The following is an 18,939-nucleotide window of genomic DNA, read 5'->3' on the forward strand; positions in this document are numbered from 1 at the left end:
CCGTTCCCCACCCCCCAGAGCCAGCCAATCCCCTAGCCCAGGGCCGGATCACAGCCAGCGCCCCCTAGAGGGGAAAGGCCCCAGGCATTCCCCAACCCCTTGAGCCAGCCAATCCCCTGGCCCAGGGCCAGATCGGAGCCAGCACCCCCTAGAGGGGAAAGGCCCCAGGTCCCGTTCCCCACCCCCCTGAGCCAGCCAATCCCCTAGCCCAGGGCCCGATCGGAGCCAGCGCTCCCTAGAGGGGAAAGGCTCCAGGTCCCGTTCCCCACCCCCCAGAGCCAGCCAATCCCCTAGCCCAGGGCCAGATCACAGCCAGCCCCCCCTAGAGGGGAAAGGCCCCAGGTCCCGTTCCCCACCCCCCCTGAGCCAGCCAATCCCCTAGCCCAGGGCCAGATCACAGCCAGCGCCCCCTAGAGGGGAAAGGCCCCAGGTCCCATTCCCCACCACAAACGCACCAGGACAAACAGGTTGTATATGAAAATAGAAAGGTTTATTTCAGAGCTATTCTGCCCCCTGGCGTTCAGACCGCCTTATGGGGATGGGATGGGATGCAGGGGACAGGGCGGCAGAGAGGATTGTACAAAAGTTTCCCCCCAGATTTCAACCCCAAAGGATCTGGGAAGGAGCTCCCCAGAGCCCCATTCACATCATCCCCCTTTGGAATTAAGGGGGGGCCTCGGATCCACCCCCATATCCTCCCCGCTGAATTTGGGACTCCCCCACTTAAAACCAAGTATCCTCTTTTTACCCCCATTGGAATTAAAGGTGGGGGGGCCACAGATGCACCCCATATTCCCTCACTGGAAAGTGGGGTCCCTTCTCCTAGTATTGGGGGGCTCTCGGTTCCCCATCTTGAAAGTAGGTTCCTCATGCTCCTGCCTCCAAAAATCCCATCCCCTGCTAAGATCAGGGTCCCACCTATGTTTCCTCCATGGCTCTTAAGGGGTGTCAAAGCCCCCCACATTCCCCAGCAGAAAGCTGAAGGGGCTATTGGGATGGGGGACTCTTCCCTTCCCCCCAGTAAAGTGGGGTCCAATTCTCCCATCTGAAGTGGGGGTTTCCCTTCTCCCACAAGTCTGGTGTCTCCTCCCTGTTACCCAACTGAATCTGGGGTGTCTCCCCCATGGCAGTGAAGGGGTTCTGCAATCTCCCCAGGAAATCAGGGTCCTGCCCGGAAATGGGGGCCTGCTCGTCTGCCCGCCGCGTCACAGGCTGCCCAGCGCCTGCCCCACCCGCACCCTGCGCCCAGCACTGGCGCGGAAGCCAAAGCGCCGGGGCCCCTGGAAGAGGAGGACGATGGTGGAGCCCAGGTTGAACTCGCCCAGGCCGGCCCCCTTGGGGGCGGGGACCCCAGCTGGCTCCGCCCAGGCCAAGTAGCTACAGTCATGGTAGCGGCCCTGCACGTGGCGGGCGCAATTGGTGCGAAGGTCCTGCCGGAGAGAAAGGGGGCCACGGTTACCATGGTGACGGGCACCCCCTGACGCCACGTCTGCTCTGGTTTGCAGGAGCCATGTGACTGTGCGCTCACCCCCCCCTCCACATGCGATCCCAAGGGAGCACGTGCTCACTAGCCCCCCCCCACGTGCAATCCCACCAAAGCATATGCTTACCAGGCCCCCCCACATGCAATCCTATGGGAGCACATGCTCACTGGGGGCCCCCCCGTGCAATCTCACAAGCATGCATGTGCTCACTAGAGGCCCCCCATGTGCGATCACACAAGCGCCTGCACACCCACCAGGGCCCCCCCTTGTCTGATCCCACAAATGCGTGCACGCTCACCAGGGGCTCCCCCACATGAGATTCCACAAGCACACGCATGCTCACCAGGGCCCCCCACATCTGTTCATGCAAGTGTGTGCACACTCACCAGGCCCCCTCCACATGCAATCCCATGAGCCTGTGCGTGCTCACCAGGACACCCCCCCCCCATACAACCCCACAAGCGCACACGCTCACCAGGGACCCCATCAGGACACCAGAGGGCTGCCCCCCTCTCCAGGGCTCCCAGCTCCCTCTGCCCCCAGCCCCACCTGGTCGCAGTAGATGCGGATGGAGCCCACGTTGGTGGCCCCCACGGCAGTCAGGGAGAAGAAGCCGTGGGCCCACTCCCCGCTCAGCACCACCCGCTCATTCTGGCAGAACAGCCCCGGGATCCAGCGCACCACACTCGGGCTCACCGACATCAGGGACCCTGCCACGGACGGGCACGGGGCAGGGCAGGCAGACGGATGGGAGGGAAGAGGAGACCCCAGCGTGAGTGACAACCGGGTCCATGCCCCCCGCCCCCCCCAGCCTGCTCCCCCCCTCGGCTGTGCCGTACCAGGGAAGTGCCGGCGGTGCTGGATGTGCCAGTTGGTGGGCGAGTGGAAGCGGTGGTAGTCGCCCGGCGCCAGATAGATGACGCACTGATAGAGCCGATGCCCCCGGCGCCACCATGGGGAGAGACCCTGGCCTGGGGGAGAGAGACGGACAGCAAAGGGTTAATTGGGGACTGCCTTGGATTGGGGGAGACACACCCCAGATTGGCCCTCCAGCATTGCCCCCTTGGGGCCCAGATTGGCCCCTGGGATCTATCCCAGCCACCCCCCCGGATTGGATCCTGGGCCCAGCCCCCCACCATCAGCCCACCCCCAACCCCTCGCTCACCCCCATCTTCCCTCCAGTCCTGGGGCCCGAGGAAGCTCTCCAGGGAGTACGTCATCCCCTTCACCTGCTCCAGGCGGCTCCTCCGCACCCGGCCCAGGTGCACGATGCAGCCGTCCGCCGGGCTGACCTGCAACCAGCCGGGACAGCATGAGAAGCGGGGATGGCCTCGCACGGGGATTCACGAGGGCAGGCCAGGGCGGTCACACCTGTGGCAGCTGAGCGAAGATGGGGGAGCTCCCAATCCCCAGGGAGCAGTGCCCTGGGGAAGGCAGGGGCAGGGCTCAGGGGAGGGCCCATGCCGGCCCGTGCGCAGACAGTGCAAAGCTCTCGTGAAGAGCCAGGCTGGGAAGGCACCCGGCCCGGAGCCCCGGGGAACGTGCTTGTGTCTCGCACGTGCGGGAGGCTCAAGTGTGGCGGCTGGCACGGCCATGTTGAGCGGTGGCCAACGCCAGCTCGGGGCACTGCTGGGCACACGTGCGGGCCAAGGCAGGCGGGTAGGTCTGGGACCCTGGTGAGCCTGGCCTCAAGGAGGGACGTGCATGTGCATTGCCACTGTGGGCAACCCCACGAAGCATGTCAAAGGGGTGTCACGGGGCGGGAAGACCCATGACATGGGGCACTTGGGGGAGGGGCCAATGAGACATACCATGTTGGTGGGGGTGGGACATACCATAATTTGTACAGGAGGGGTGGGACATACCATGCCATGGCGGGAGGAGAACAAAACGAGACCTATCATATTTTAGGGGGTGCAGGAGTGGAATGTAACCATACCGTGGAGGGGCGGGGGGACCTGCCATGACATGGGAAGGCAATGGGGAGGCAGGGTGGGACATACCATGTCATGGGAGGGCAATGGGGAGGCAGGGTGGGACATACCATGCCATGGGAGGGCAATGGGGAGGCAGGGTGGGACATACCATGCCATGGGAGGACAATGGGAGGGACCTACTATGTCATGGGGGGGCAGGGCAAGACGTACCATGCCATGGGAGGGCAATGGGAGGGACCTACTATGTCATGGGGGGGCAGGGCAAGACGTACCATGGCATGGGAGGACAATGGGGGGGCAGCATGAGACATACCATGCCATGGAAGGGCAATGGGGGACAGGGCAGGATATACCACGCCATGGAAGTGCAATGTGGGGGGGGGAACAGAGCAGGGCGTACCATGCCATGGAAGGGCAATGGAGGGCAACGAGGGATGTACCATGTCATGGGAGGGCAATGCGGGGGACAGGGCAGGACATACCATGTCATGGGGTGCGATGGGACGCACCCAGGGCTTGAGCGGGCGTCGGAAGAGCTCCCCAAGGCTGCGGTAGCTGCTCAGATCTTCCTCAGCCGCCTCAGCCATGTTGACGGAGAAGGCCCAGACGTAGAGCGCCAGCAGGGGGCGCCGCAGCCAGCGGGGCAGCGCCAGCCCAGTCAGCACCCCCCAGAGTCGCGAGAGCAGCCGGGTGGGGGCGCGACGGTACACGGCCTGCAGGGGGGGGAGTCAGCAGGGGGCACTCGCCCCATAGCGCCCCGTATATACCCCCTCCCCCACTCCTCCCCTCCCACCCCTTCTTCTGCCCCCCTTCTCCCCAGCTCCTCCCCCTCCCTGGCCCCTTGTCTACCCCCCACGCCCTGACCTTGCTGGTGGGCTGCAGCCCAGCATGGGTGAGGGGCTTGAGAATCTGCCAGGAGCGGAGCCGCAGGGCATGGCCAGGCATCTGGGGTAGATGGCGCCGCAGGGAGAGCCTGGGGATGGCCATCCTGGAGGGACACGTACAGCACCGCACACACACCACGGCTCACCCCTGGGGGTGAAACTGGGAGTTATGAGATGCTCTGCACAGCCTGCCTTTGCCTGGGATGATCCCAGCCTGGGGCAGAGGGGAGTCACTGCCCCAGGCGCATCCCCCAAAGCCAGGCTGGGCGCCCCACGCCCATCAGGAGAGCAGCGCCCAGGTTCAGGGCTGCCATGGGGTCAGAGGGCACCCCCAAAGACAGAGCCAGCCCACTCCCCGAGATCACACACAGTTACACACAGCATAACACAGACACACAGTGTCCTACACACAGAGCGTAACAGTGTTGTGCACAGGCACAGTGTAACACACAGAGCGTAACACACAAACAGCATCACACAGAGTATAGCAGTATAACACACACACTGATACAGAGATACATAGCGAAAGTGTTGCACGTACAAATGTAACACACACAGGGTGTAACACACAAAGAGAGCATAAGCCAGTGGAACGCACTAACAGTGTAACACAGAAAGTGTAACCGCGTCACACACAGAGCACAGTGTAACACACACACCAAGATACACACACAGACACACAGAAAGAGTAACAGTTGCACACACAAATTTAACACATAAACAGGACTTAACACAGTGTAATACACAGAGCGCATAACAGTATAACACAATAACAGACGTGATACTCTGACAGACTAACACAAAATGCAGTGTAATTCACACACACTGTGTGTAACACACAATGTCGCAGTGTAGCACAGTGTAACACACGTCACACACATGCACAGACACACAGTGTCATATACACACAGACTATAACATAGTGTAACACACAGAGAGATATACACACACATAACACACAACAGCTGAGAGTGGGGTGTGACTCCTGAAAACCTTCAAACAGACATAGCCATCCACTAACAAACACACACAAATATACACATACACACTGATGCACAGTGGCTGGGAGAGTGACTCCTGGCCTTTGGGTCACACACGGAACAGGACACCCCCCCCCCACATTAATAATGTAACACACACCTGCCCTGAATGACGCACCCTGCTATTTATACACACAGGAAACAAAACTCACACACACTCGCTGACAGCAGAACGGACAACTGGCACAGATACAACACACACATTTGACACAATGACCCACACCCTGCAACATGTGTACACACACACACACACACACACACACACTGATAGCAGGACGACTCTCAAGACAGCTGATATCTACTGATATTGGTGCATGCATATGCACGCACACACACACACACACACCCCCCACAACTCAGCACAGACACCCCCCCCCAGCAGCCTCCTACAATATGGCACACAGAACAGTGACACACAGTCACACACACAAGGGCATGCAGAACAAGACACACACACGCACGCACAGTGACATACAATCACACACACAAGGGTACAGAGAATACTCCTAACACACAATCACAGACACTATAACAATAGAGGGTAACATTCACACAAACAGAAAATCACACAGACAGAACACTAACACAATCACAAACACACACACACAAACACAGAGAAAAACACTGAATGACACTAACACAAAATCACACCCACTACAAGGGTACAGAGAATGACAACAACACACAAATCACCACACACACACACACACACAAGGCGAGGCCAACCCAGACACACTCACTGGGAGCAAGGGTATTGCTGGCCCGGATCCGTCTCTTCCTCCTCGCCAGTGCTCAGTGATGGCCATCACACAACACGTGCACAATGACTCACAAGACTTGCACGGGGGGGCCGGGCCCTCCCTCACGGAATTGGCTCTGCACAAGCCTATGGTCTCATCATCACCCCACACAGCAGGACCATGACATCACCGGGCCACGCACACAGGTGGGATTGCAAACAGAAGGGGCTTGAACTATGCCCCAGATACGGCTGCATCTCAGCCCAGGCCAGGCATCCCGTATAAACAGCCCCTGTGCCCCACCCCAGAGGGGGCTGCGTCTCAGCGCCGGGCAAGGGATCCCCAGATAAACAGCCCCTGTGCCCCACCCCAGAGGAGGCTGCGTCTCAGCGCCGGGCAAGGGATCCCCAGATAAACAGCCCCTGTGCCCCACCCCAGAGGGGGCTGCGTCTCAGCGCCGGGCAAGGGATCCCCAGACAAACAACCCCTGTGCCCCACCCCAGAGGGGGTTGCGTCTCAGCGCCGGGCAAGGGATCCCCATATAAACAGCCCTTGAACCCCACCCCAGAGGGGGCTGCGTCTCAGCGCCGGGCAAGAGATCCCCATATAAACAGCCCCTGTGCCCCACCCCAGAGGGGGCTGCGTCTCAGCGCCGGGCAAGGGATCCCCAGGTAAACAGCCCTTGAACCCCACCCCAGAGGGGGCTGCGTCTCAGCGCCGGGCAAGAGATCCCCATATAAACAGCCCTTGAACCCCACCCCAGAGCGGGCTGCATCTCAGCACTAAGCAAGTAATCCCCGTATAAACAGTCCCCACACCCTGCACCAGAGGTGGCTGCATCTCAGTGCTGGGTGACGGATCCCCATGTAAACAGCCCCTGCACCCCAACCAAAAGGTGGCTCCATCTCAGCTGTTCCCCCTAGCAGGGAAAAGCCCCAGGTCTATATATATATATTAAAACTTTATTTCCAGCAGTACAGGGGTGCAGAGCACGTTGAATTCCCAGCATCTGTAACTCTGGTCCCACATGGAGCCGGATCCAATCCACATCCTTCAGTCACTGATCCCAGTCAGCTCCCTGGGGTGAGCCCACTAAGGCACTGAATGTTTTGGCCCCGTTGGGGTTGGTACCGATGCTGGGGAGGGGGGCCGGCCTAAAGGACTTTCTTGTCCTTTGGGGTCCAATCCAGACGCCACTCCTCTGCTCCAAGCAGGTTCCGATCTGTGACCCAGCCCGCCGAGACTAGCCCTGCAAGAGACAGACAAGCCCAGGGCGAGGGGATGGTGTGTGTGTTTCCCCAGCAGGGGGTGCTCTCCATAAGAGAGGGGGCAGTAGGGGACACCCCAGGGCTGGAAATGCAGTGGGTGGGGGTGTCTCGCCGATCTCCCCAGGGCAGGGGCCCATGGGGAAGACCCCAGCGCTGAGAGCATGGGGGTGGGGTCTCCAGAGCACAGGGTGCTCTTCCCAGGGCACGGGGCCTGCAGGGGGTGGGACCAGGACTGGGAGTGCAAGGAGTGGGGATGTTCCCCAGCAGGGGGCGCTCTCCCCAGGCAGGGGGACACAGGGAAGGGCCGGGGCTGAGTGCAGGGGTTGGGGACATTTCCCAGGAGGGGGCGCTCTCCCAGGGGTAGGGGCACTAGGGGGCTCAAGGCTGAGTGGAGGGGATGGGGATGTTCCCCAGCAGGGGGCGCTCTCCTGGGGGTAGGGGCACCAGGGAGCTCAGGGCTGAGTGCAGGGGGCGCTCTCTCCAGGGAGGGGCACTAGGAGTCCCTGAGGGCTGAGTGCACAGACATCCCAGTTACCTGCTAGGAACCGGGGGAACAGCCTGTCCAGCAGCCGGTGAGTTTCCGTTAGTGCAGCCCAGACCTCTCCGTCAGGGGCTGAAAGACAGAACAGAGCTGGCTGGGGATGAAGGATAGGTGCTAGGAAACCCCTAGTTGAGCCCCCCTCCCCGCACACAGGATCAGGCACAGGGGGTGTCTGGGCACCCCGCCCCCCTGCCCGGCCCCTCACCTCCACACAGCTGCCTTTGCAGCTTCTGTACCGTCTCTCCCTCCACAGCACCCGGGGGCAGGGCCTGGCACAGCAGGGTCTCCAGCAGCAGGGCGTGGGAACAGGCCTGGATGGTGTCCACACTGCTCGCCCCATGGCGTAGGGCCACGGCCACGGTGCCTGTGGGGAGAAGGGCACAGCAGGGTGTCCCGCACCATCTCACCGCACTGCCATCCTGGACATCTGGATCCCATTTCCCTTCCCAGTCTCTGTCTCCTACAGCTGCCATCCCGGATGCCTGGGTCCCATTTCCTCTCCCAGGCTCTGCCCCCTACAGCTGCTGTTCTGGACACTTAGGTCCCACTCCCCTCCTGGTCTCTGCCTCCTATGGCTGCCATCCCGGACACCTGGATCTCATTCCTCCTCCCGGTCCCTCCTCACCAGTTTTTCGGTTCAGAGCGATTAGATAGTTCCTCGAGTTGCCCTCGCAGGCCTGCTGGAACTCAGCTACGCTGCAGGATAGACAGAGGGAAAGAATACGCAAAGAAGGCGATGCTCACTACGAATGGAACAGACACGTTTAGCCTCTGGAACTCCCTGCCACAAGATGTTACAGGGACTAGATCCACCAAAGACACACAGGTTTCTGTGAGCAGGAACAGCAACTAGAATAAATGTCGAGGGGTGTCCCTAGAGACTTGTGCTGGCTGGGCCGAGCGGCCAATCCCTGGGGAGGGATGAGGGACAAGTTAAACCTCTGTTACTAACCTGGAGACCAGCAGGTGGAGTGGGGCGCCCAGAGTTACCCTGAGATGCCGCTGGAATTCTGTGAAGAAGTAAGGAGCAAAGAGTCTAGTCAGCTGGGTATGTGGGGGGAAGGGGACACGGGGCCTTTCCCCTCTCGGGAGCGCTGGCTCCAATCTGGCTCCAAGGTGGGGAGACTGGCTGGCTGGCTCAGGGGGCCAGGGAATGGGACATGGGGCCTTTCCTCTCTCGGGGTAATTGGTCTCTGCATCTGCCCATGCTGGGGTTCTCCTCTTCCCCTCTCCCGCCGTATCCTCTTCCCCCCGTGGTCACCTGGCAGCAGGGGTTCCTGCGGGTTGGCATGGGCGGGCGTGGGGACCCAGCCCTGGCACAGGAAGTGGCGCAGGGTGAGGCGCAGCCGGGCCCGGTTGAGCGTCTCCATGCAGACGGCGCGCACGGCCCGGTAGTTGGCGTAGAGGTGTAGAGCCGTGAACAGGCCATAGAGGGCGTAGGTGAGCCTGGGGGGGTGGAGGGCAGGGACAGGGATCAGAGGCAGGGGCAGGCCCAGCCAGACCTAGAATCCCCCACAATCCCATGCCTGCCACCACCCTTCCCACAATCACTTTTGCCTCCCACCTCCCATAATCCCCCACAATCCTTCCCACAATCCCCTCTGACCCCCCCCCCATAACACTTGTGCTATCCCTGCCCTTGGGGTCACTCACTGGAGCCTGTCAGTGACGAGGGGGATGAGGAGGAGGCTGACGAGCAGGCCGGCTAAATTCACCAGGGTCTCCTGGGGGTCGGGGAGAGGAGTGAGTGAGGGCGTCTGCAGAGGTGGGGTACAACTCCCATCCCCATGGCATTTCCGCCCTGCTGCATTCTGGGAGAACCTGTCCCCTCTGCCCCCTGGAGCTCCCCTGCTCGCTGCACTGTGGGGTGCCCCTTAACATTGGCCACACCGCCCCAGCAGGATCCCACCTGGCTCCCGTCTTTGGCCGAAACGTCCGCCATGTTGTCCCGCCGGGCTTGGTGCATGGTGAGGGCTGCCCGGGTGGCGCCTCCGGCTACTCCCACGATGCACTGGGGCAGAGAGAGAGAGAGAGGAGAGGGGTTCGGGTGTTGGGTGCAGGAACGAGAGTCGGGGGGAAAGACTTAAGAGAGAGCCGAATCCCATAGGAATATGTGGATCAGGGCGGTTCCACCAGAATTTCATCAGGGGGAAAAAAAGAAAATGGGAGAAAATGTTCTGACAACGTCCTGACTCTTTGTTTAGAAAATAATTTTTGCTTGGATTGTTTTTATTTCATTTTGGTATTGATGGCCACAGAATTCTCTACTGCATAGACCTCAGTATGGAGTATACGCTGTGTTATATAGTACAAAGAGATAAAACTAAAGCAAAATCTTTCCAACGAGCTAAAATGAACGTTTTCTGGAATTCTCCTTCGTGGAGAATATTGAAATGTCGGGTTTTGCTCTGATGAAGAATGCGGCCAAATTTCAAAAGCACAAAATCCTTCGTGAAATGGAACTTCTGCCATCCACGCAGCTCTGACGCCATCCCCTGCCCCTCTGCCAATCCTCTGCCCCAGTGCCAACCTCCTACCAATCACCCCATGCCAATCCCTCCCCCTGTGCCAATGCCCCAATCCCCCAATGCCAGCCCCTCATGCCAACCCCTCCCACCAACTCCTCACCCACATAGAATCATAGAAGATTAGGGTTGGAAGAGACCTCAGGAGGCCATCTAGTCCAACCCCCTGCTCAAAGCAGGACAAACACCAACTAAATCATCCCAGCCAGGACTTTTGTCAAGCCTGACCTTAAAAACTTCTAAGGATGGAGAGTCCACCACCTCCCTAGGTAACCCATTCCAGTGCTTCACCACCCTCCTAGTGAAATAGTGTTTCCTAATATCCAACCGAGACCACCCCCACTGCAACTTGAGACCATTACTCCTTGTTCTGTCAATTGGTACCACTGAGAACAGTCTAGATCCATCCTCTTTGGAACCCCCCTTCAGGTAGTTGAAGGACGCTATCAAATCCCTGCTCACTCTTCTCTTCTGCAGACTAAATGACCCCAGTCCCCTCAGCCTCTCCTCATAAGTCATGTGCCCCAGCCCCCTGATCATTTTTGTTGCCCTCCGCTGGATTCTCTCCAATTTGTCCACATCCTTCTTGTAGTGGGGGGGGACCAAAACTGGACGCAATACTCCAGGTATGGCCTCACCAGTGCCGAATAGAGGGGAATAATCACTTCCCTTGATCTGCTGGCAATTCTCCTACTAATACAGCCCAATATATCACACCGCCCTCTCCCCTGAACCAACCCTTTTCCCCTCATGCCAACCCCCATCCCAACTCCCAATGCAAACCCCTTGCATCAATCCCCTCTCCCCACACGCCAAACCCCCTCATGCCAACCCAGTCCCTGCTACCTTGAAGAAGCCGCTGGTGCAGATGATGAGAGTGAAGCATGCTGGGAAGGCAGGGGCCAAGATCTCCATGAAGATGGCCAAGTCATTGAGCCCATCTGCGAAGAGCCTGAAGGGCACAAGGGGTAAGAGTTGTGGGGCATGGCAAGGTTAGAGGTCACATGTCACCCACTGGGGTTCAGAGGACACTGGGCACAAAACAGGGGTCAGAGGTTCAGGATTGCCTGCTGATGGTCGGGGTGAAGGGTAAGAGGTCATGGGGGAGGTCAGAGGGCACTCAATGGGGTACGAGGTTGAGAATTGCTCCATGAGGTTCAAAGACTGAAGGTCACCAATGGGTCGAGGTTAAACGTCAAGTATTGCTCAACAAATGTCAAAAGTTGAGATTGGCTCAATGGGGGTCAGAGGGCAAAGGTCACACAGTGCAGTCACAAGGCAAGTGTTGCCCAATGGATAGTCAGAAGGTGAAGATCACACAATGGGGACTCAGACGACAAATGCCCAATGGGAGATCAGAGTGTGAGGGTCACCTGAGAGGCTCAGAGGGGAGGATCGTCCAATCACATGCAGAGGGCAAGACCAACACATTTAAGGTTCAGAGGTCAAAGATCATGTAATAGTCAGCAAGCGGGGATCCGCCATTGGGATATCAGGATGAGGGGCATCCCAGGGTGTTGGGGTGAAGGGCGCTCCGGCGATGAGGGGTTGGGGGAGGGATGTCCTGGGAAAACGGGGGCGGGTCCTTTCCTCACTCACCTCCACTGCTTGGCGTCACAGTCCAGTTTGCTCCTGGGGGACAGAGAGAGAAGAGGTCATGAGGAGAGATAACCCTACCAGCACTGGTGACCCAGAAACCCCCCCCTCCACGGGGTGTACCACTCACCCTTTCATCCAGGCAAAAAGGATCCGGCCAAGCATCCCCGTCCCGTCTGCAGGGGAGACAGAGAGGGCTGTCAGGGGGAGTGAAGGAAATGGCAGATCCCGCAGAGTGAATGGGGGGTTCAGGGGAGTCTGGGGGGGCAGTATTGGGATTAGTGGGAGGGAGTGGGCGATGTCCCAGGCCAGCATGCATCAAGGAGGGGAACCCAGGTATGGGGGAGTCCCAGGACAGGATGGATTCACCAATTCATTGATTCCAAGGCCAGAAGGGACCATTACGATAATCTCATTTGACCTCCTGGATAACACAGGCCAGAGACCTACCCCAGGGTAATTCCTAGAACGGAGCTTGTAGAAAAACATATAAACTTAATTTAAAAATGGTCAGTGATGGAGAATCCACCACAACCCTGGATAAATTGTTCCAATGGTTAATTCCTCCCACGGTGAAACATTTACCCTTATTTCCAGTCTGAATTTGTCCAGCTTCAACTTCCAGCCATTGGATCCTATTAGACCTCCCTCTCCTAGATTGAAGAGCCCACTATTAAATATTTGTTCCCCACGTAGGTACTTACTGACTGTGATCAAGCCACCCCATAACCTTTTCTTTGTTACGCTAAAGAGATTGAGCTGTCATTATAAGTCAGGTTTTCTAATCCTTTAATCATTCTCACGGCTCTTCTCTGACCCTCTCAACATCCGTCTGGAATTAAGGATGTAACAACATCCTTCTGGAATTGTAGGTTTTAGCACTGAACACAGTAGCAGACACACCAGGGATAAATACAGGGGTAGAATAACCTCTCTGCTCCGACTCAAGATCCCCGTTTATGCATTCCAGGACCGCCTGACTTCTTTTATCCACAGCTTCACACTGGGGGCTCCCGTTCAGCTGATTATCCACCAGGACCTCCAAATCTTTTTCAGAGTCCCTGCTTCCCAGGACAGAGTCCCCCCATCCTGTAAGTCTGGCCCACGCTCTTTGGTTCCTATACCTATATATTTAGCCGTATCCAAACACATATTGTTCACCTGAGCCCAGCTCAAGTGACCTGTCCGCTTCGTTATTTCCCACTCCCCAGACTTTTTGTGTCATCAGCGATGATTTTATGTTTTCTGGCAAGTCATTAATGCGAATGTTAAACAGCAAAGGGCCAGCTCTGCGGGACCCCACTAGTAACACACCCACTTGGTGGGGATTCCCCGTTCACAGGCACATTTTGATACCTATCCGTTAGCCAGTTTTCAATCCATTTGATGTGGACCATGTTCATTTTACATCGTTCTAGTTTTTTTAACCAAAATGTGGTGTAGTACCAAGTGAAAAGCCTTACAGAAGTCTAAGTATATTACAACAGTGTGACCTTTTTCAAACTTGTAATCTTACCCAAAACAAAGTTAGTCTGACAGGCCCTATTTTCCATAAATCCATATGGACTGCCATTAATGATATTATCCTCCTTTAATTCTTCCTTAATAGAGTCCCGTATCAGCTGATCCATTTTCTTGGCTGGGATGGAGGTCAGGCTGATGGGCCTATAATTACCCAGGTCATCCTGTTTACCCTTTCTAAATGTTGGCACATTAGCTGTCTTCCAGTCTTCTGGGACTTCCCCAGTGCTCCAAGACTTATTGAAAATCAACATTAAAAGTCCAGGAAGCTCCTAATCCAGCTCTTTTAAAACTCTTGGACGCAAGTTATCTGGACCTGCTGATTTTAAAATGTCTACCTTAAGTAGCTGCTGTTTAACATCCTTCAGAGATACTAGTGGAATGGAAAAAATGTTATTCTATTATATGACAGCATCATTTGTTTTTGCCCTAAATACAGAACAAAAACATTTATTGAACACTCCTGCCTTTTCTGCATTATTATTGTTAATTCGACAATTTCCATCTAGTCATGGACCAATATCACTGTCAGGATTCTTTTTGTTCCTAATGTGCTTAAAAAGCTCCCTTGTTACTGTCCTTAACTCTGCTGGCCACAGATTTCTCCTTGTGTCTCTTTGCTTCCTTTATCAGTTTTCTGAAACTCCTAGCTTCTGATTTATAATAATTACTATGAGGTTTCCCCTTTCTTCTATTCATTACATGTTATTTTTATATTTTTGAAGATGCCGTCACTTCCCCACCAAACCAGGTCAGTTTTTTAACCAGTATGGCCTTCTTCGATAGTGGGATCAGAGATAGGGATTTGTGGAGTGGGTGTCTCCAGGATGATTCAGGGAGTGTGTCTCACCTTTGAGTATCCAGGTGACGGTGGCTGCAGCAACAGTCGAGGTCTGGTCCCCCACGCCCACCCCCTTCAGCACGGCCTGCGTGGCCAGCGCCCCCGTGATGCTGCTGGCAAAGGCCTGGGAGGAACAGGGAAGGCTGTTACTAATGGGGCAGCCCCTGGAGGGGCAAGTACCCTGACAAACCTCTCCACACCTCTGGCTTCCCAGTGCCCGCCATTACCCCCATCACACCCTTCTGCCCTCAGCCAGTCCCCCGCATGCCCTAGTACTATAAAGAGGGGGACTGGGCCACACTCCACTGCACTCTGACCCCCCAAACCCACTGCTAAGCAGCAGGGGTCCCCCAATACCTCCAGGGCTGGGGCTGGGTTCCCTTGCCCCCCCAGTGCCCTCTTCCCCCAGGACTGGGTCCCCTTGACTCCCAGTGCACCCCCTCCTCCCCCAGAGCTGAGGTGGGTCTCCCCCTCTTCACCACCTCACCTGCACGGTGTCCCATATCTGGTAGGGCAGGTAGTCCTGGCTCACACTCTCGGGGTACCCCTGAGGCAGAAACACGGACTGCAGCAGAGAAAAGTGGGGGCCAAGGGTGAGCAGAACTGCGACCTTCCCCTGGGAATCAGAGACCACACATCCCACCCTACATCTCCACCTGGTCAACAGCATGTCCTGCCCGCCCCCCACAAATTCTCCAACACCCACCCCCCGTAAACTCCTCCAAGCCCCCCAATCTCCCTTCCCCTCATCTCTCACCCTCAGCTCGCTTTCATAACCTCCAACCCCTCCCCACTCAGATCGAGCCTGGCTAAACCCCCTTCCCAATCTGTGCCCCCCACCCTGATTCCTCTGACTTCTGAACCCCTCCTCCCCTGCCCACCTCTGAATTACCCGTCAGCCCTCCTGGCTCCCCCCAACTCCCCACCTTTGCCCTCTGACCCCCACTGGCCAACTGCCCTCTGACCCCCACCCCTCGTCTCACCATGAAGATCTCCTTTAGCGAACGCCATCCCACACGCCCTGGCTCATCCCCCACACAGCTTAGGCGCCCGTCAGGTGAGGGCAGGTAGCACCGGGCATCACGGGAGCCATACTGCTCCGTGCAGAGCGGCTGCACCCCCAGGCTGGGCATGGCCGGAGCGGGTCTGTGGAGAGAAGACATTAGACAGAGCAAGGAGGAGTCCATGGGTACGAGAAGAGAACACAACCCACTGACTGCATACACACACACACAATGTCACAAGTATACAGTGTAATGCAGAGACTGCAGATGCTCAGTGTTACACTCTGTCTGTGCACGCTGTCAGTGCGTTACATGCCGTGGGTATGTTACAGTGTGCGGGCGCAATCTGAATGCAGCCTGTGTCTGTGGTGAGTGTGTTACACTCTGTGTGCGCATTAGTGCATGTGTGCAGTCTGTGTTAAGCTGTGTGTGAGAGTATGGAGTGCGTGCTACACATTTTGTGTGCGTGCATGTTACACTGCATATGTGTTACACTGTGTGTACATGTGTGGGCGTGTGTGCATGTTACGCTCTGTACATGTGCGCAGTGTGTATTACATGCTGTGTGTATGTCTATTGCACTCTGTGTGCATGTGTGTTACTGCACCTGTTACACACTCTCTATGTGTGTTCCACTGTGTTACATGCTCTGTGTGCGCATTACACTGTGTGTCTGTGTGTTACTCTGTGTGTTACATGCTCTGTGCACATGTGTGGGTGTTACTCTCTGTGTTACATGCTCTGTGTGTGTGCACATGCATGTGGGTGTTACACTGTGTGTGTTATATGCTCTGTGTGTGCGCACGTGTGGGTGTTATACTCAGTGTGTTACATGCTCTGTGTGTGTGCACACATGTGGGTGTTACACTGTGTGTGTCACATGCTCTGTGTGTGTGCACACACATCTGGGTGTTACAGTGTGTGTGTTACATGCTCTGTGTGTGCACACACGTGTGGGTGTTACACTGTGTGTGTGTCACATGCTCTGTGTGTGTGCACACACGTCTGGGTGTTACAGTGTGTGTGTTACATGCTCTGTGTGTGCGCACACGTGTGGGTGTTACACTGTGTGTGTGTCACATGCTCTGTGTGTGTGCACACACGTCTGGGTGTTACACTGTGTGTGTGTTACATGCCTTGTGTTTCTGCATGCGTGTTACATGCTCTGTGTGTGTGCACATGTGTGGGAGTTACACTGTGTGTGTCACATGCTCTGTGTGTGTGCACACACGTGTGGGTGTTATACTGTGTGTGTTACATGCTCCATGTGTGTGCATGCATGTGGGTGTTACACTGTGTGTGTTACATGCTCTGTGTGTGCGCACACGTGTGGGTATTACACTGTGTGTGTGTTGCATGCTCTGTGTGTGTGCATGTCGTGTGTGTGCATGTCGGTGTTACACACGCAGTGTAGCTGCCTGCACACACACAGCTATAAATACGCTGTGGGTGTAATGGCGGGGGAGTTAGTGAGTTACACCAACCTCCCCCTCCCGCCGCAGGCTGCACCCCCGGTGCAGGAGCGAGGCGCCCCGCAGGCCCGGTGCCCGGCGCTGCCCGGGGGACACGTTGGCGGGGGGAGGGGCCCGGGAAGCGCCCCTCCCCCCAGGCCGGGACACACCCCGGGGCCCCGGCTGCCCGCACTTACCTGGGCAGGGGGCGCGGGAGCAGCGGGGACCCGAGTCTGGCCGGTGCAGGGGACTCCAGGCAGTGGGGTTCTAGAGCGCCCCCCACCCCCGCGCGGGGCATTGTGGGAGGTGTAGTTCCTCGCGCACGGCATTCTGGGGGGTGTAGTCCCTGTCGGAGCGCCTGGAGGGCGGAGGAGGGCATGTAGGGGGATAGAGCGAGATGGGGGGTTATGAGGTTGGGGCTGGGAGGAGCTATGAGGATAGAGAGATACGGGGGGCGGGGGGAGTGAGGGTATATGGTGGGGGCTAGAGAGATGGGGGTTGTATGGGGCTGGGAGGGGCTATGAGGATAGAGAGATACCGGGGGGGGGGTGAGGATGAGGGTATATGGTGGGGGCTAGAGAGATGGGGGTTGTATGGGGCTGGGAGGGGCTATGAGGATAGAGAGATACGGGGGTGTATAGGGTTGAGGGTATGAGGATGAGGGTATATGGGGGGCTAGAGAGATGGGGTTGTATGGGGCTGGGAGGGGCTATGAGGATAGAGAGATACGGGGGGTGTAGGGTTGGGGGTATGAGGATGAGGGTATATGGAGGGCTAGAGAGATGGGGGTTGTATGGGGCTGGGAGGAGCTATGGGGATAGAGAGATACGGGGGGTGTAGGGTTGGGGGTATGAGGATGAGGGTATAGGGGGGGCTAGAGAGATGGGGGTTGTGTGGGGCTGGAGGGGCTATGAGGATAGAGAGATACGGGGGTGTATAAGGTTGGGGGGTGAGGATGAGGGTATATGGGGGGCTAGAGAGATGGGGTTGTATGGGGCTGGGAGGGGTTATGAGGATAGAGAGATACGGGGGTGTATAGGGTTGGGGGTATGAGGATGAGGGTATATGGGGGGCTAGAGAGATGGGGTTGTATGGGGCTGGGAGGGGCTATGAGGATAGAGAGATACGGAGGGTGTATAGGTTTGGGGGTATGCGGATGAGGGTATATGGGGATAGAGAGATGGGGGTTGTATGGGGCTGGGAGGAGCTATGGGGATAGAGAGAGATGGGGGGTGTATAGGGTTGGGGGGTTCTATGGGGGTATGGTAAGGTCTATAAAATCATGCCTGGTGTGGAGAAAGTAGATAAGGAAGTGTTGTTTATTCCTTCTCATAACACAAGAACCCGGGGTCACCAAATGAAATTAATAGGCAGCAGGTTTAAAACAAACCAAAGGAAGTATTTCTTCACACAACGCACAGTCAACCTGTGGAACTCCTTGCCAGAGGCCAAGACTATAACAGGGTTCAAGAAAGAACTAGATAAATTCATGGAGGACCAGTCCATCAACGGCTATTAGCCAAGATGGTGTCCCTAGCCTCTGTTTACCAGAAGCTGGCAATGGGCGACAGGGGATGGATCACTTGATGAAGACCTGTTCTGTTCATTCCGTCTGGGGCACCTGGCATTGGCCACTGTTGGAAGACAGGAAACTGGGCTAGATGGACCTTTGGTCTGACCCAGTCTGGCTGTTCTTATGGATTGGGGGTATGAGGATAGAGGAGGTAGTGCTCGGGGCTAGAAATAGGTACAGGGGGTGTATGGGGATAGAGAGAGAGTTATCTCCCTCTCCAGCAGACAGCCAGAGTGCTGGGCCTCCACGATGTGCAGGTGGCCAGTCTCAGAGCTGCACAAACCTGCCCTGACAGCCTGAGGCCAATGTGGCTGCTATTCAGGGGCACCTAACACGCTGTTTGCAGCAGCACTGAGCACCCCCTAACATCAACAAGGGCTGCCAGCACACAGCAGAAGAGCCCTGACTGGGAATCGAACCCAGGGCCTTCCCTTTCACCTCACAACATGCTGCCACTCGAGATGGAGTAATGCCACCTGCAGGCTGCCATAGTAAGCTGTTATCTTCCATGTACAGCAGGCCCCTGCCCCGAGC

The 18,939-nt window shown here is 56.9% G+C and overlaps 3 protein-coding genes across 9 annotated transcripts in view; all 3 read right to left on the reverse strand.

Annotated features, from left to right (window-relative positions):
• Positions 1 to 18,939, reverse strand: part of LOC119566362 (zinc finger and SCAN domain-containing protein 2) — a 558,782-nt gene that overhangs the window by 308,073 nt on the left and 231,770 nt on the right. The window lies entirely within an intron of this gene.
• On the reverse strand, positions 469 to 7,201 carry LOC114021787 (phosphatidylserine decarboxylase proenzyme, mitochondrial). Of its 6 annotated transcripts, none has more exons than XM_037899120.2 (7): positions 7,064 to 7,201; positions 4,286 to 4,453; positions 3,904 to 4,134; positions 2,650 to 2,776; positions 2,324 to 2,455; positions 2,034 to 2,194; positions 469 to 1,430 (listed from the first exon to the last, which is right to left on the reverse strand). In XM_037899120.2, exons 2-7 carry the CDS (start codon positions 4,406 to 4,408, stop codon positions 1,206 to 1,208), a joined length of 999 nt encoding a protein of 332 aa, XP_037755048.1. In that variant the 5' UTR covers positions 4,409 to 4,453; positions 7,064 to 7,201; the 3' UTR covers positions 469 to 1,205. The 6 variants fall into 6 exon arrangements, with proteins under 6 accessions (XP_037755048.1, XP_037755047.1, XP_043405165.1 ...); XM_037899119.2 differs by lacking the exon at positions 7,064 to 7,201 and adding an exon at positions 6,086 to 6,895; XM_043549230.1 differs by lacking the exon at positions 7,064 to 7,201 and having other exon boundaries at positions 2,656 to 2,776; positions 4,286 to 6,895.
• Positions 7,032 to 17,166, reverse strand: RUSF1 (RUS family member 1). The gene is made up of 15 exons (XM_037899103.2): positions 17,030 to 17,166; positions 15,361 to 15,523; positions 14,865 to 14,942; positions 14,387 to 14,501; positions 12,146 to 12,191; positions 12,019 to 12,051; positions 11,266 to 11,371; positions 9,804 to 9,905; positions 9,548 to 9,618; positions 9,156 to 9,340; positions 8,847 to 8,904; positions 8,520 to 8,590; positions 8,100 to 8,258; positions 7,889 to 7,966; positions 7,032 to 7,334 (listed from the first exon to the last, which is right to left on the reverse strand). Exons 1-15 carry the CDS (start codon positions 17,128 to 17,130, stop codon positions 7,240 to 7,242), a joined length of 1,461 nt encoding a protein of 486 aa, XP_037755031.1. The 5' UTR covers positions 17,131 to 17,166; the 3' UTR covers positions 7,032 to 7,239.

Source organism: Chelonia mydas, chromosome 6 (assembly GCF_015237465.2).
Source record: "Chelonia mydas isolate rCheMyd1 chromosome 6, rCheMyd1.pri.v2, whole genome shotgun sequence".
Lineage (NCBI taxonomy): Eukaryota > Metazoa > Chordata > Testudines > Cheloniidae > Chelonia > Chelonia mydas.